The 14,184-nt window shown below is 41.6% G+C and overlaps 1 protein-coding gene across 30 annotated transcripts in view; it reads right to left on the reverse strand.

Moving 5' to 3' along the window:
• PKHD1 (PKHD1 ciliary IPT domain containing fibrocystin/polyductin) overlaps nucleotides 1-14,184 on the reverse strand; it is a 268,857-nt gene that overhangs the window by 203,189 nt on the left and 51,484 nt on the right. For 28 of the 30 annotated variants that reach the window (XR_015708033.1, XR_015708034.1, XR_015708037.1 and 25 more), the window contains 3 exons: nucleotides 14,026-14,169; nucleotides 6,204-6,417; nucleotides 1,703-1,853 (listed from right to left, as the gene is read on the reverse strand). Coding sequence is in view for 24 of the 30 variants with exons in the window: in XM_087773809.1 (XP_087629935.1) it covers nucleotides 1,703-1,853; nucleotides 6,204-6,417; nucleotides 14,026-14,169 (509 nt within the window). In the remaining 6 variants the exon portion in view is untranslated. The remainder of the gene's footprint in view (nucleotides 1-1,702; nucleotides 1,854-6,203; nucleotides 6,418-14,025; nucleotides 14,170-14,184) is intronic. The other 2 variants (XM_087773825.1, XM_087773814.1) reach the window with 1 other exon arrangement.

Genomic DNA, 14,184 nt, shown 5'->3' on the forward strand with positions numbered 1-14,184 from the left:
GGGTTCATTAAGCAGCAGCAAATCCCAGATCTAAAAGCACTGCTGGTTTCGTCCTGGTCTCCCTGAATGAATTTGTTCACTCAGGACACTTAGGACTTCCTCGATTTTCCCTACTCTGAGCAGAAAAAACGTAGCGGGGACAAACCTCACTACTTCTTCCTATTCTTGCTCCCACCTGAGTCAAAAGACAACCTGTCATCGTTTCATTACTGAGACTACAGGACCCGTGACACAGCTGAGCTGTTCAGATCACAGCCAACAGTAGGTAATAACTCCTCTATGCTGCAGCCCAGGCTGTAGGGCTGTAGAGATGCCCTTATTGCATTTGGGAAGGAAAATATGAGTAAAAGCAGTAGTTACCATTTGATTTGATACTTGCCTGAGCATTTCCCTTTGCTGGCCTCCTGAATTCACCAACTCGCAATTTTTTTTTGCCTTGGTTTTCTCCTTAGCTGGGCATGTTTCTGGTAGCATAACGAGCAAGGCTGACTATCAAACGAACACTGAGAGGTAAAAGGCTACATGTGACATTCCTTTACAGACCAAGGACAGACTTAAACCAACAGAATGAAGGAAAGCAGTTGTATTTTGGGGTACTCAGCTGCAATAGTAACATACATATAAAGTACATTTGCAGGGCAAATATTCAAAGACTCCTAGCTTAGTGAAAGATCTAGAATCTGATGCTAGAAACACACCAAAAGTGCTCTGCCAGGACACTGCAGCTACTTCTGGGGTGGGGTGGTGGAAATTTCGTTGCTGACAGCAGAGTTAAAAATTACCATGGTAGCTTTAATACCAATAATATTAATATCCCGAGCAAACAAACTTCAGTTGCCTAGGTCTCAATCATATTAAGAAGACTGCATGATAATTTGGTTTAAATAAAAAACAGCCTTTGTTCTGATAAGTCAAGTGTGTAACTTCCCACCTGCACTGTCCTGTATGTGGTAGATCTCCACCACTTCTCAGGAGCTGCTCAGTTAGGAAAGGATGGTGACAAAGTGATATTTGATGTTCACCAAATATCCAGCCCCTCTGAATTCCTTCTCACAGGTGGCACAACCCAGTACTTCAGCTCAACATCCCCAAAACCTCTGCAACACCCTGAGAAATCTGAAAGGACATTTTAGGTTTGCAATGAACATTTTTAGATCTAGAGCCTTACAGTGATGTTAGTTCAGAGTCATAGTTTTTTGTAATGAACTCTTTGCAGTTATCTTTCCTCTTGCTATACCCACACAGAACACTGGGAAGACGATTCTATTTTACTTCAGATGCTGAAGAGGAGCAAAAACCAAATATAATCAGAGCTGCACAAATGCTGAATGCTAAGTCTCTGCCAGAGAGCTGAAACTCTGTATCTCATGACTAAGATTTCTGCTCAAGTAACAGAAAATAACAATTTTAGAACAGACTTTGAATTTATATAAAAAAAGGAGAGTGTTAAAAAAGATATACATTGCCCAGAAAATAAGGTAAAGCTCGTTTATGTCTCATAAAATACATGATTAACCATAGTTAACCATTAATTCAGCTGCACTGCATTAGAACTGCTATTCAAAGTTGGAAAGCATTTAATATTATATATTGCTGCTGCTCAGCCTAAATTGTTTTTTTTTTGCCCCCTTTAAATGTACACAATATTACAAATTTAATTTTAAGCTGTTTGAATCAGTCTGTAAAAAAGATTTGATTATACCTGAGTGTTCTGGCCCCAGTTTTTCCATATCTCAGTAATCTTGGCGGTAATTGGCTGATTAGCTCCCTCACACTCCATCTCTGCCTCAGTTTCCATGGTAATGTTACAGGAGCTATTATAGATGAGAACTTCATCTCTTTCCACTTTAGGGCTGAAACGAGAAGGGAGGTTAAATGGGGTGTCATCAATCTTAATGAAATGCAATTATTTTTACTCTTATTAATCATTGCAAGCCATTAGCTTGTGGCAACTCCTGGCCACCATTTGTCAAACTTTGCAAATTTCTGTAATTTTGTTTCCATTCTTTTATTGTTTATTTGTTTTTCCCCCCTTTATCTGCACACACTCAGGATGAAAATACATGCAGTAAAAATCTCTCAGTGATGCCTTTCTGCTTCCCCAAACTATTACAAATAGTAGCAAATGCCATTCTAGGACCAAGGCAGGAAGATAAGTGCAGACAACAGCTAGGGAATCAGCAGTGTTAGGATCAAAGATGGACTCCCACATGGAGTAGGGTTTGTTCGTGTCTCCCCCCTCCCCATCTTACTCACACTTAGCGATAGGGAATGAATAACTTGCAGCTCCCCTAGGGCAAGTGGAGAAATTGGAAAAACCACACAACTGGCTAACTGGTCCCTAATTCCAACTGTGAAAAAATGAGCTCATTTAGGGGTTCCAATTCCTGCTACCCAGCTGATTGCAATGATGCTTTGTTGCTAGCATTGGAACATTAACTTAGTAAATTAATTAAACTTACTTAACAGCCCAGACTAAGCAGATTCGATATATGTGCCAGTTATACTAACAGACATTTGCTCTAAAGCCTCCCCTTGCATAGGGGAAGAAGTAATAGGAAAGGTGGTGAGGAAGAAACATTTTCTTCCTTGGTCTTGCTGCTGACAGCTGCTGACTTTGGTAGCATTTTGTTACAGGGAGCTATAGGATCCAACATCCCTCAAAATGAGGGGAAAACTTCCCAATTCGCTTCTGCAGGCTTTGGATCAAGCCAGGATAAGTCAATGTCACTTCTCATTCCTTCCCCAGCCATTGCTCCTTCTTCCTCCTCTCCCTACCCCACCATCACATATGCACCTGCAACTTGTGGGAATGAGAGCAGAAAGGAGATGAGTTATAGCAACACTGACATAGCTCAGAAATTATACCACTTTTCTGAATAGCTAAGAAAGAACAAAGTTCACAAAATAGAGGATCACAGGATTTTCAGAGGTCTTCAGGTTCCTGAAAGACCCATCTAACAGGATTTTCTAAAGTGTCAAAGTTAGGAGCATAAGTTCTACCAAAATTGACCCAATTGGAAAACCATCAGGAGCGTGATGACCAGGATGATTTGATGAATGTGAAGTTTTCAAACCTCACTGGATATAGCAGCTCACTATACAAACAACGAGCTGCTCTGACAGTGCATTTAGGGGTTATTTGTTTTGTTGCCCTTTTTCAGGGTTAAAGTGTTAAAGGAAGCAGTCACATTAGAAACTACAAAAAAAAAAACAAAAAAAAAAAACAAAAAAAAACGCCTTCTGCAAGTAGCTGAACCTTTTTAATGGTGAATTTTTATTTCTATATTTAAATGAACCTTTCCCTCTGCTGTATCAATAATCAAAAGCCAGCCGTAGGGAACTACACTCGCTTTTGATAGTAACACTTTGAGAACTGCTCTTGTCCTGTACAATAATTCAATGGACTGGGCTATCTTTCAAGATTGCATAGTACTTCTTTTTAATGCTACAAGAAAAAGCTGCATCTTTTAAATAATCAACTGTTTTAAAGGCAGAAGGGGGTTGTTGATAGCTAGATGCAGGGCATGGGCCCAATTTGCCAGGCACTGAAGTCAATACAAGGACTTCTGAGTGGTTGTTCCTGTCTTTTTACAAAAAGTTAACAAGCTTTGCTTGTAGGCAAAGAGCTAATTCCTCCCTGTCCTCTAGTAACTGTGTGCTGAAACCTTGATGCTGGAAAACTGTTAACAAATTGCAGTGTTTAAAGGAAATGCAAGAAAAGAAGGGATGACTTCTTAAAGGGAATTCAGGGATGTATCTTGGTACCAGTTTTGTTAATGGCAAGACTTGCACCTCTTCCAAGGAATATGCATTTGCCATTATGTGTTCATAAAGTGTAGGCTATAGTACAGACAAGATTAGGAGAAGCTTTATTCATACCACTGTAAAACTAGTGAGAAAGAACAGGAGAGATTTAATGTGCAGTTAAGCCAGGAACGATTTCAGTAGTTTTGTTCCCAACCTGAGATTAATATCTTAAGTTTTGAACATTTGCACAGAACTCAAATCCATATTTTTTTATTATTGTTATTATTAGTTACTATTATTAATTACAGCAATCAATGTGTTATTATTTCACAAATTCCCAAAATAGGTCTTTTTTAGTTTGAATATTTTAATTTTCTAACACTTTGCTACAAATTCCATTAATATTTTGGAATTAAACATTTTTCTGAACTGAAATTTGAAAAAATGTTCTCAAAAGGTCTGAAAATAGGCAATTTGGATGACTTTAAACTCTCTCTTCCTCTGCTTCTCCCCAGATTTTTCAGATCAGGAAACTCACTTGAAATCAATCAATCTTCTTTGCCTGTGCTCCCCTTCAGAAAGACCCAGTTTAGAAATAGAGTCACCAGAAAAAAAGTCAGTACTCTGGAAAATTCCTCAGCATCCCAAGTTTTAATTTCTGACTGCTAGACAAGCATGAGTACCATAGGGGGAAATGTTAATGACAATAACAAAGAGGTTGAAGAAGTTGGAAGAATGGGAAAATAGTAGCTAAGAAAAAGTTGATTGATTTGATTCAGAAATATCTCCCTGATAGCATTCCCTGAAGGAATAATAAACCCTGTCTCTGGGACATTCACAATTAAATTGGACAAAAACACAGTGAAAAACAGTAAGAGAGCAGTCAGCAAATAGACTGCATGACTTTTCCATCCACAAGATAAGCACAGGCTCAGACCTCCCTCTTGGCCTGCTGAGACCAGGACACAGAAGCTACAGCAGCAGAATTGTGGCAGCCCAAACCAAAAAAGGAACAAGAAAAACAATCATAGGAATAGACTCATTGCAGATGCATTTTTATCAGTAAAGACCTGAGAGTGATTTTGATATCCAGAGAACAGGAAGCAAAAAAACAAAGAGACCGATGTTGGGTTGTCCTGTTTCTCTCAAGTTTGTAGGTTACCTGGTTTGGGGTTACACTGATGTGAGCAAAAGGAAAGAAAAGTTCAGCTAGACAAGGCAAGGCTCCTGGAGTTTCTTGTTTCGAAACAAGTCATTCTGGGAGAAATAGAACTGATGAAATCCGTTTAGTTTCAAGATTATGTTTTCACCCTCTAAGTCTCCCTACTCTTGTCTCCCCCAACAAAATCATCCTCCCCATCTCCTAGGATGTTATAGGACATTACCAATGCATAATGTGACTTTGGACATGTCAGTTGGCCAGCTGTACATATCCGCTGTCTGGCCTGCAGTTCGCTGACAAACAACAGATTAGGGCAGAATTCTGCCCTCCTCTCCCTCAACAGGAAAACAATTCTTTCTGCCTAACACAGATTTTCTCAAAGCTGAGAAAAATTTCATAATTCTTAAGACGTCCATCCCTTATGAAACCCAGGTCAAATTAATCAGAGCTCAAAAGCTGGTGGGGAGAATAAGGACCAAATCTCTGCAACGCCATTGAAATATCTGGACTGTAGCATCATGCACTAGCCAGGTATGGGTTCACCATGTACAGCAAACCATGGGCAATGCACTGCAGTGATATTCTAATTCTCTATTTGTTTAATGTCTTTTGGAAAGTTTTGTTCATCTGTTTATTCCTTAATTCAGGCCTCCCTCTTACTCCTAGAAGTAAATGCTCTGCAGGTGTAAAGCCCCACAGCTCCATTAAAGGTAACGGTACCATTTTATATTCCTGGGCAGCTTGGCCTCAGATTTACAAAGCCTGAGCCTTGAGTAAGTGCCTGAGCACTCTTGCTGAGTAAATATTGCACAGCCTGCTGAATTTTCTCTGTGACTTTTTACTCATGAAACTGCTTGGAGAGAGGAAGGGGAAAAAAAGAAGAAAAAAAAAAAAAAACCTTCTGCTTTTCATAATGCCTAATCTTTTTCCCCATTGGCATCCACCAGATGTTGCTTTGGATCAGAAGATAAATATTAAAACCTAAGAAGGAACAAAGCAGGCTGTTTACGAGATGGATTTTCTGATGTCTCTCAAACACTTAAAAAGATGGGAGGGAAGGAGGGGGGACTAGAGATGCTTTGATCGACACAAGGAATGAATTTCACAACCCAGCGGAGCTCTCTAGTGGTCTCAAGGCTAAATTGCTCTGTTGGCATCAACCTAAGAATTAGAAATTTGCTCCTTCAGTCCATCATTTGGCAGGGATCAATTCTGCAAAAGGTGGAATACCTTCTGGGGGATGTTGCTCATGGATGGGCCCATGCAGCTGTTGGAGAGAAGTAGCACTAACCTGACAAAGAGTCCAGCAAAACGCCTCTGGGGTGAGTTGATGTCCCTCCAGTGCCACTGAGGTGGGCTGTCCTCGCAGACATACAGGTAAGACACAGATCCTCTCTGGTGATAGGAACCCACCATGACTTGGACATCGCATTCAATGAAGGTGGCTCTGTCTTCTCGACAGTCAACAGAAGAATGCGTCAGGCCACAGAGAATGGCCAAAGAGGCTGCAAAGACAAGAGGGGGAAAAAATAACCTCCTTTATGCATTGAGCATGAGGATTGTCTTTAGGACCAAATTGTTCTACCCAAGACGAGGTGACATAAGTGATTAAATAAGAGCATGGACATTTCTTCTGGGGAAGACGGACCATGGTTTACAGATCAGGAGTAAAGCATAAATCTTTTACCAGAGAGATATGACAACTTAAGATCTATCACAGCTTTGAAATCCAGAAATAGGTTTACTGAAAGCATTGCCACAGCTTGGAGGGCTTCTAGGGAACTTGTGTGAACTGGAATCTCCCAGTTTACCTTGCTTTGTACCTGAGTGTGACCAAAGACTTGGTCCGAGTTTGACTCCATGGATGTGGTAGGAAGTGTAATGGGAGCAGCTGCTTTGCTTCGAGGTGTATTTAAGGAACAAGTGGTGTGAACAGAAATTAGGTTTTCTTATTCTAAACCCAGACAAAAATGCTTAAAAAAATTGTGAACTGTCACTGAAGTTCAGATCGGTCAAAATGTTTGGTTTTAATAATTTAAAAAAAAAAAAAAGGAAACCATGCCAGAGATCAAAACTGTTTCTCTCAAAACCCTGAACATGTAAAGACTTTTGGGGAATTTTCATTAATCCTGAACTAATAAAACAGTTGTAATGAACTCCTGAAAAGGTCTGCAGAGAGTATTACACTCTGCACTGTAGTATTCAAGAATGTTCCTCAAGTATCAGAAGTGCAATCAATGGGAATTTATCAAGAAAGGATTTTTTTTGTTTGTTTGCTTTTTTAAATTCCAGTTTGTTCAAAAGGTGCCTTGTTTGCTGGGAAAGTGCCATTGTCAATGAATGTCTTGGCTTCTAAGCAATTCTGAAAATGGTTTTTGAAATGGTAAAAATATGAAAATGCTACATTTCCTATGTTAAAAGATTTAGCACTTTTTACTAAAAATGATTATTTCATATGAAGTATTTTTGAGAAGTTTATAGCTGTTTAATGTTTAAGGTATTTTTTGAAATATTAAAACCTAGTATTTCATCTGCTCTGAACTTCAGAGAGAGACTTCACAATTTTTCTGTATTTTTCTTCTCTGGATTTAGAATAAGAAAAAAGTCACCCACATCTTCACACATTTTTCAATATGCTTAATTGCCTTCCTTCCCTGTATCCAGTGACAATTCTCTTATATCCATTCAAACACAGCCAAGCACAATCCCTGCCTCAAAGACTTATATACAGGCACGAGAGAGACAAATAAAAGACAGAGAAACCTAAAGGAATGATGGTGCCAGGCCTATATTTTGCTTTCATTGTCCAGAAATTTTGTCTAGAGCCATCTGAGGTGTCCTATACTTCCCACAGAAGCCTTGTGTCTTCCTGGAGACCAGGCTGCCATTCCAAGGGCATTTTAACTGGCACTAGATATCTGTGTTTTGGCAAATGAATACCGCCCAAGAGGACTAAATACTACCAAGAACTTGCACTTGCAACAACCTGCAGCAGAACCAATTCATTACAGGAATTTCTCCAAAACAGATGGCATGTAGGCTTTTTTTCCAGCCGGTGGGAGGCTGAGAATTTCTCAAAACTGGCAAAGATGAAGGACATCCAAGCAGCGATGGCACTGCCCTTTCCTTCCTCCACAAACCCACAACTTCCCTGTGGACAGAAGAATTTGTTCCCCTTTTGTAATAGAGTATAACAGCTCCTTCTGCTTTACTATTCTATTCTACTAGTGACACAAAAGGCTGGGATAAGCTCAGATGTGGTAATGGAGAACATATAGCTACCCTAAATGAATAACCAACTAGAGCAATATTAACACACAGAACAGAATAGAATATTTTCATTTGAAAAGGACCTACCACGATCATCTAGTCCAACTGTCTGACCACTTCATGACTGACCAAAAGCTGAAGCATATTATTAAGGGCATTGTCCAAATGCCTCTTAAACACTGACATGCTTGGGGCATCAACCACTTCTCCAGGAAGCCTGTTCCAGTGTTTGATCACCCTCTGAAGGTGGGTGGTCAAAGACAGATTAAATTCACATTCCACAGTTTAAGAAAAAACAACAGGTTGCTGAGCTAATCAAAAGAGGCTTTGGTTTTCTTTTGTGGTCTTGAAAAGAACATGGCACAGTTTTCCTAGGTGGAAAAACAGCTGAACCCTATTTTAGGATGAATGTTAGAAATGACCCACAGATTCTCAGGACGTGAATATTTTCCTCAATACTTTGGTGCTGCAAAGAACTTGCCTGGATAAAGTAGGGCACCAGAAGGTATTTCCTCCACAGCCCTTAGAGCTCAGCAGAAGAACAGCCTGTCACTCTGTAGATACCCCTGAAATGTTATGTGGAAATCGGGCATTTCTGACGTGCTCCAATGTCCTCATCTCAATGTTATCATGCCTATAGAAACATGTCCTGGGATAGAGTTAAGGTCTTGCATCCTGCCAACTGCTGAAATAATTTTTAACTCAAACCAGACAAAGAAAGGTGTTCATTTATAAAATCTAAGCTGAAGAACATGGTTACAAAGGGTTATAAAGAGATCAGTGGAAGTAAAATCGAAGAAAACCCCTCAATCTATATACCCCAGAATCAAACCTAGGACCGTGTTCTCCCTCTCAGGTGGAAGGAGGGAGGTATTTTGTCTCCACACCCTACAGCTCCTGTCCATCTGATGGAGATACCACTCTTCAAGGAGATGTCCAATTCTTATTCCTTCTTTGGGGATCTCCGAGATCCTCCTATTCCCCTGCTCCCAGAGGATTTAATACCTTTCTTGGTCAGGAGGAAGTCTTGGCCTTTCATCCCCCTTCTTCTGACCATTAAACGCAAATATCTCTTGGTGTTGTTGGTGCCATTATCTCCTGCTACAACAGTAACAAAAAATATCAACTAATTGCAACACACTTAGCATGTCCTAAAAGGATAGTCTGTCTGTTCTGGGACACAATTCTCCCTGCTCAATTGGTTAGTGTTCAAATCCCAGAATGAAGCTTCTTTACGTTTTGTATTCCCCATAAGGATAAAACCTGCTAATCACGTGTAATACAATCCCATCACTGAGATGAATGCATTCATCCCATTATGGCTTCTCTTTTGAGATCAGACACAATGGCAGCCAAATCTCTGCATGTTGGTAATGGGTTAGGGACTGACTCCCCCCAACGCTGTCTTTGAGAGATACTCTGGCTTAAGCCAGGATCCTGGGATGCTCAGCACCAGGGCTTTGTTCTGGGTCACTGTTTAATAACAACTGCCGGACATGTCATGAGGCTAAAACCTACAAGAGTTCCAGGGGCAGCTGCAGATTGATTGAACAACTGCCCAAAGAGTCCCAGTGCCAAACCGCACATCCCCAGTTATCCACTGCTCACAAAACAGACTGCAGAGCATAACATTAACATGTACTTAGCAGAGGAGATAAAGGTTAAAAAAAAAAAAAAAACACTAAGTAAAAAGGAAAAGGAGAGGAAAAAAAGAGACTTGTTAAGGTCATCAAGTCGAACCTCTGCCTATGAAGAATTGCTCCCTAGGAGACATTCATTTTGCACAGCCGAGTTTCAGAAGTCCCAAGGGGTGACTTTGCAAGCATCTATTCCATGGCCTAATAGATCTCACTGTCAGAACGTTCCTGCTGTGTAATCAATATGCAATTTTTTTCCTTTTTCTTAATTTTGTTTCAGATTTGAAGGACAGAAGGGACAATTTGGATCCTTTGGCTTGATCTCCACAATAAACATCAGAGGCGCTCACTTCTACTCAGGTTTCAATTGCCACAACACGTCCTCTTCATATCTTCTGCATTTACTCATACAAATCACCCCACTGCCCTGAGTATAGTCCATCTTGGTTCTAACTGAGTGCATCTCCTTGGTACATCTGCACGGCTGCAGCCAAAACTCTTTCCTCTCTCTCCTCTAGCCCCATACGAAGAGCTCCATCAAGCCATGTCTCTCTTCCTGTTAAACCAGCCTTGTTTCATTTCTACTCTTTAATCTAAATCCCCTTTCCTAAACGTCCACTTTTACCAATGTAATCCGGCTATCAGTAGGTCCAGGGCTGACTAACAAAGATCCCAAGAGCTGTTACGTCAAAGCCTTAAAGCCAGACCTGTTATTCCAAGCACACTGATGCAACCAGGCAAATCAGTCTCAGCTTTTTCCCTGATGGATCTTCTTATCAGTTCACCTCCTTTTAAAGGTGCCTTCTTTACCCTCACCCCAATGTCAAGCATACAATCTCAGATACTGGTTTACTGCAAAATTTATGTATGGCACCTACCCTAATATCACCTAATAGGAATATTCAGTTATTTTCTCACCTGCCTCAAGCTTCCTGCCAGTCTTCCCATCTTTCACAGGAGCACCATTCAATCCCACAGACATTAACCATGTGTTCTGTAAATTTAACCTGAGCTGAACAGAATCCACAGCTGTATTTGCACTTATCAACAGCTCTGCGACACAAGTAACAAAGCAAGAACAAGGGGAGAGCTCTTGGGATCAAGCCAGTTATCTCTTTACCAGACCTTTAAAGACTTGTGAGTTAGTTGGGTTTTTTGTTTTGTTTTTTTTTCTTCTTGAAGGAAGTGCGGTTTTGTTGATTTTATTTAATTTTGATAATTTTCTTAAGCTATAACAGTGAAACTAAAATTTTAGCTCTGTTCTGATTTGATTTTTCTGCAACTTGCAAAAGGCAACAGTTTTCATAAAAGAGTCTAGGCTTGCGTTCCTACTCCTTGTGCTCTGGGTTGAGCACGTTTCAGTACTTAGCGTGCCCAGCTCTCACCAATGATCAAGCCAAAACCTTGCTGCAACCCTGCTCAACACGCTTCTAAGGAAGACCTCGTGGGGCAGGCTTATGGATGGATCCTGCTGAGACCAGTCGTTCCTCGTGTCTTAGAAAACTGCCTGTTAAACCAGAAAGAAGTCACATTTCCTACCTACAGAGCCTTGCCCCACGGATTTCATCACATGAGTAAGCTAGATTGGTTGGGGACTCCCACGTGAACATCTCTAATCTTAAGCAGGCCAGACACAACATGACCTAGTGCTGAAACCTCAGGTGGCAAGCTGCCACCTGACATCCCGCAGTGCCGGAGGGGAGGCGTTTCTGCTTCACAGCGTGCTGTAACAGAAGAAATGCAGCTTGAACTCCACTTCTCATCACCTCATCCACAGGCAACACCGGGAAATGTCAGACAAGCGTCCAACCTGGCCACACCAGCCTCTGCACCGAAGGGGCCTTGGGGCACCACAAACCTATCCCTCCCATCTCCTTCATGGTTTATGGTCCCACATCCCCGAAGTCACTTCACTACCTCTCCACGTAGACGAGGCTGTGAAAGAAAGGTCTGAGCACTGGATGTGCAAGTGCCAAGTGGCAAACTTCCCCGGGCAAACAGCAGCATGTAAACCACGAGGTGAGACTAGACTAACTGCGCTTAATAAATCCATTCATGCCCTAAATGGTGGGGGTGTGCAATCCCCTAAATATAGGAGAAAGCCATCTGGAAAGCATCTTGCTCTACATACAGATTCACCAATCCCACATGTAGATGTGCACAGGCTGAATACACCTGTTTCAGGGAGTACAAGTAACCTGGCAAACACTCACAGGTTTAAGCAGCTTGCAAAGGATATTTTTTTTAAATGAAAAAAAAAAAAAAAAAAAAGAAAAACCAAAAAACATTTTCTTGTAAATACTTCATTGACAGAGAAACATTTTTGTAACTCAACTGGTGAGATCTGCAAGGCTGCACACTGCAAAACCCACAGCAGGGGAAAGAGGAGCTGTCTTGTAACTGGCCCCAAACCAAAAGCGCCTGTATCCCTTTGGTTAGTGTGGCAATGCAGCCCTTGCATCTTCTCTCCAGAAACACAACCAGCAAACGGGCAGCAATCAGCATTCACTTGCTGACATCTAGTGTCAATAATAAGCATTGTGGTCCTGCCTGTAAGATGGTTTTCCCCAGGCTCCCTCTGCCACCTACCACTCAGTGAATTTTGAACACAGTTATTAATGTTTTTGCAGTTTGGATCAATTTGATTACATTTAATTCTGCTATTCTTCCTGCAATAACCAGACTTCCCTGGTTTGTGCTCTGATTTTTTTTTTTTTCAACACTCCAACACCATGTCTTTTTTCTTGTTTAAAAAAATAATAAGCAGTTTTGTGGACTGTGCCTGGATCCTGTTTAAAACAAGGACAACTGAGCCCTTACAACCTTTCGGTGTCTCCTTTTGAGTGCTTGGGGTTGGGTTTTAAAGCCTTTTCCCCCACCCCCCTCTATTCTTCTTAGTATTCTTTATGGATGAGGAAAGGAATCATTCAAAATGACAAAAGCACATTTATAGTTTCGGATTAACTGAGACTGAAGGGGACCCCTGGATGCCTCTCATCCCAACCCTTGCTCAAAGGGATGTTAAATTTAACATTGCACTGGTTTCTCAGCAACTAATCTTGTCAACTTCTGACTATTTTGGAGGATGGAGATTCCACACACCTTTGAGCAAAACCCTGGCAATTTACCCTGAGGGACACTCTCTGCCACCTTTCTTCCAGGTCTACAAAGGAGAAGAGGCCATGGATCTTTGGTCACCTGGATGATGGATCTTTGGATGGCCACAGAATGGCAAATATTTCTGTAGATCTCAGGATGTTCTCCTAGCATCAGAGCTATGAAGGGGATGAAGTGTTATGCTATCAAGTGTTGCGATGCCACAGCACCAAGGTAGGTGCTTTGTGCTTAGTGTTTGCAGAATGGCATTATGCGTCAGGGTGAGATTTAAAAGACTTTAATCCTGCCTTTTGCAGATCTTAAGAGTCTAATTCTGTGCTTTCAGTAGCGGAGGGAGGAAATATGTCTTGTCCCAGAAGATGCCCATTTGTAAGAGTTTCCTCAAAAATTGGGGCAGGATTATTTCTCTCTGAGAGAGCTGGAGATCATAGCATCATTCTCTGATGTGCTGCCTCTCTCCAGTTACAGAGGATGCTCTGGCTGTGAGATGATCTCATCTTCCTCTCAAGGCATGCAAATCCTCATCTCCAGCTTCCCAAAGGTATGAACTGGCCAAAGTATGTCATTCATTCACCTTCCCACTCATTCACTTTTTCCTCCCACTGAAGCTGTCCCACCATGCAGCCAAAACACAAAATGTATGGGTCCACAGAAAAAAGACATTTAAGGGAGCCCAACTCACTAGGCCAGTTGTGACGTCCAAGAGGTGCTTGGGTTCCCAACTCCACAGCTTTCATGCACATTTTGTGTGACACGGTTTTTCCCAAGGAATAGTTGCCACAAGGAACTGCTGTTGCTCTGCACACTGACAAAGCATGTGTGGCAGCTCTGGCTACAAGCACATGGTGGATCTAGTCCAAAGCCCATGGCCATTGATGCAAAAACTCCCCCTGACAGCAATTGTCTTTGGACTGAGCTCAAAAAACAGATGTCAATGCTGTGTTAGCTCCACTCCTTTCTCCAGGGCTGCTGCTGCTCTCTGCTCCCCTGGGATGAGATACATTGGGACCCCCCCCACACACTTTTGGGTCAATATAGGTTTTTAGGGGATATTTTTAACACAATGCCAGATTTTGTGTCTTAGCTGACCGTGTAAGCGTGGGGCAAGGCAGCTCAGGTCAGTCATCGTCATGTTGCCCAACATTTCACAGGGGGTGCCACAGACTGTGACCAAAGTCTTCCCTGGGGAAAACCCAGTTCCACGCAGGTAAACTGCTCCTCCATTCAAGCCACCTTGGAAAAGGACAG

The sequence above is a fragment of the Nipponia nippon genome, unplaced genomic scaffold (assembly GCF_047370975.1).
Source record: "Nipponia nippon isolate SJK-2023a ecotype South Korea unplaced genomic scaffold, ASM4737097v1 scaffold_4, whole genome shotgun sequence".
Lineage (NCBI taxonomy): Eukaryota > Metazoa > Chordata > Aves > Pelecaniformes > Threskiornithidae > Nipponia > Nipponia nippon.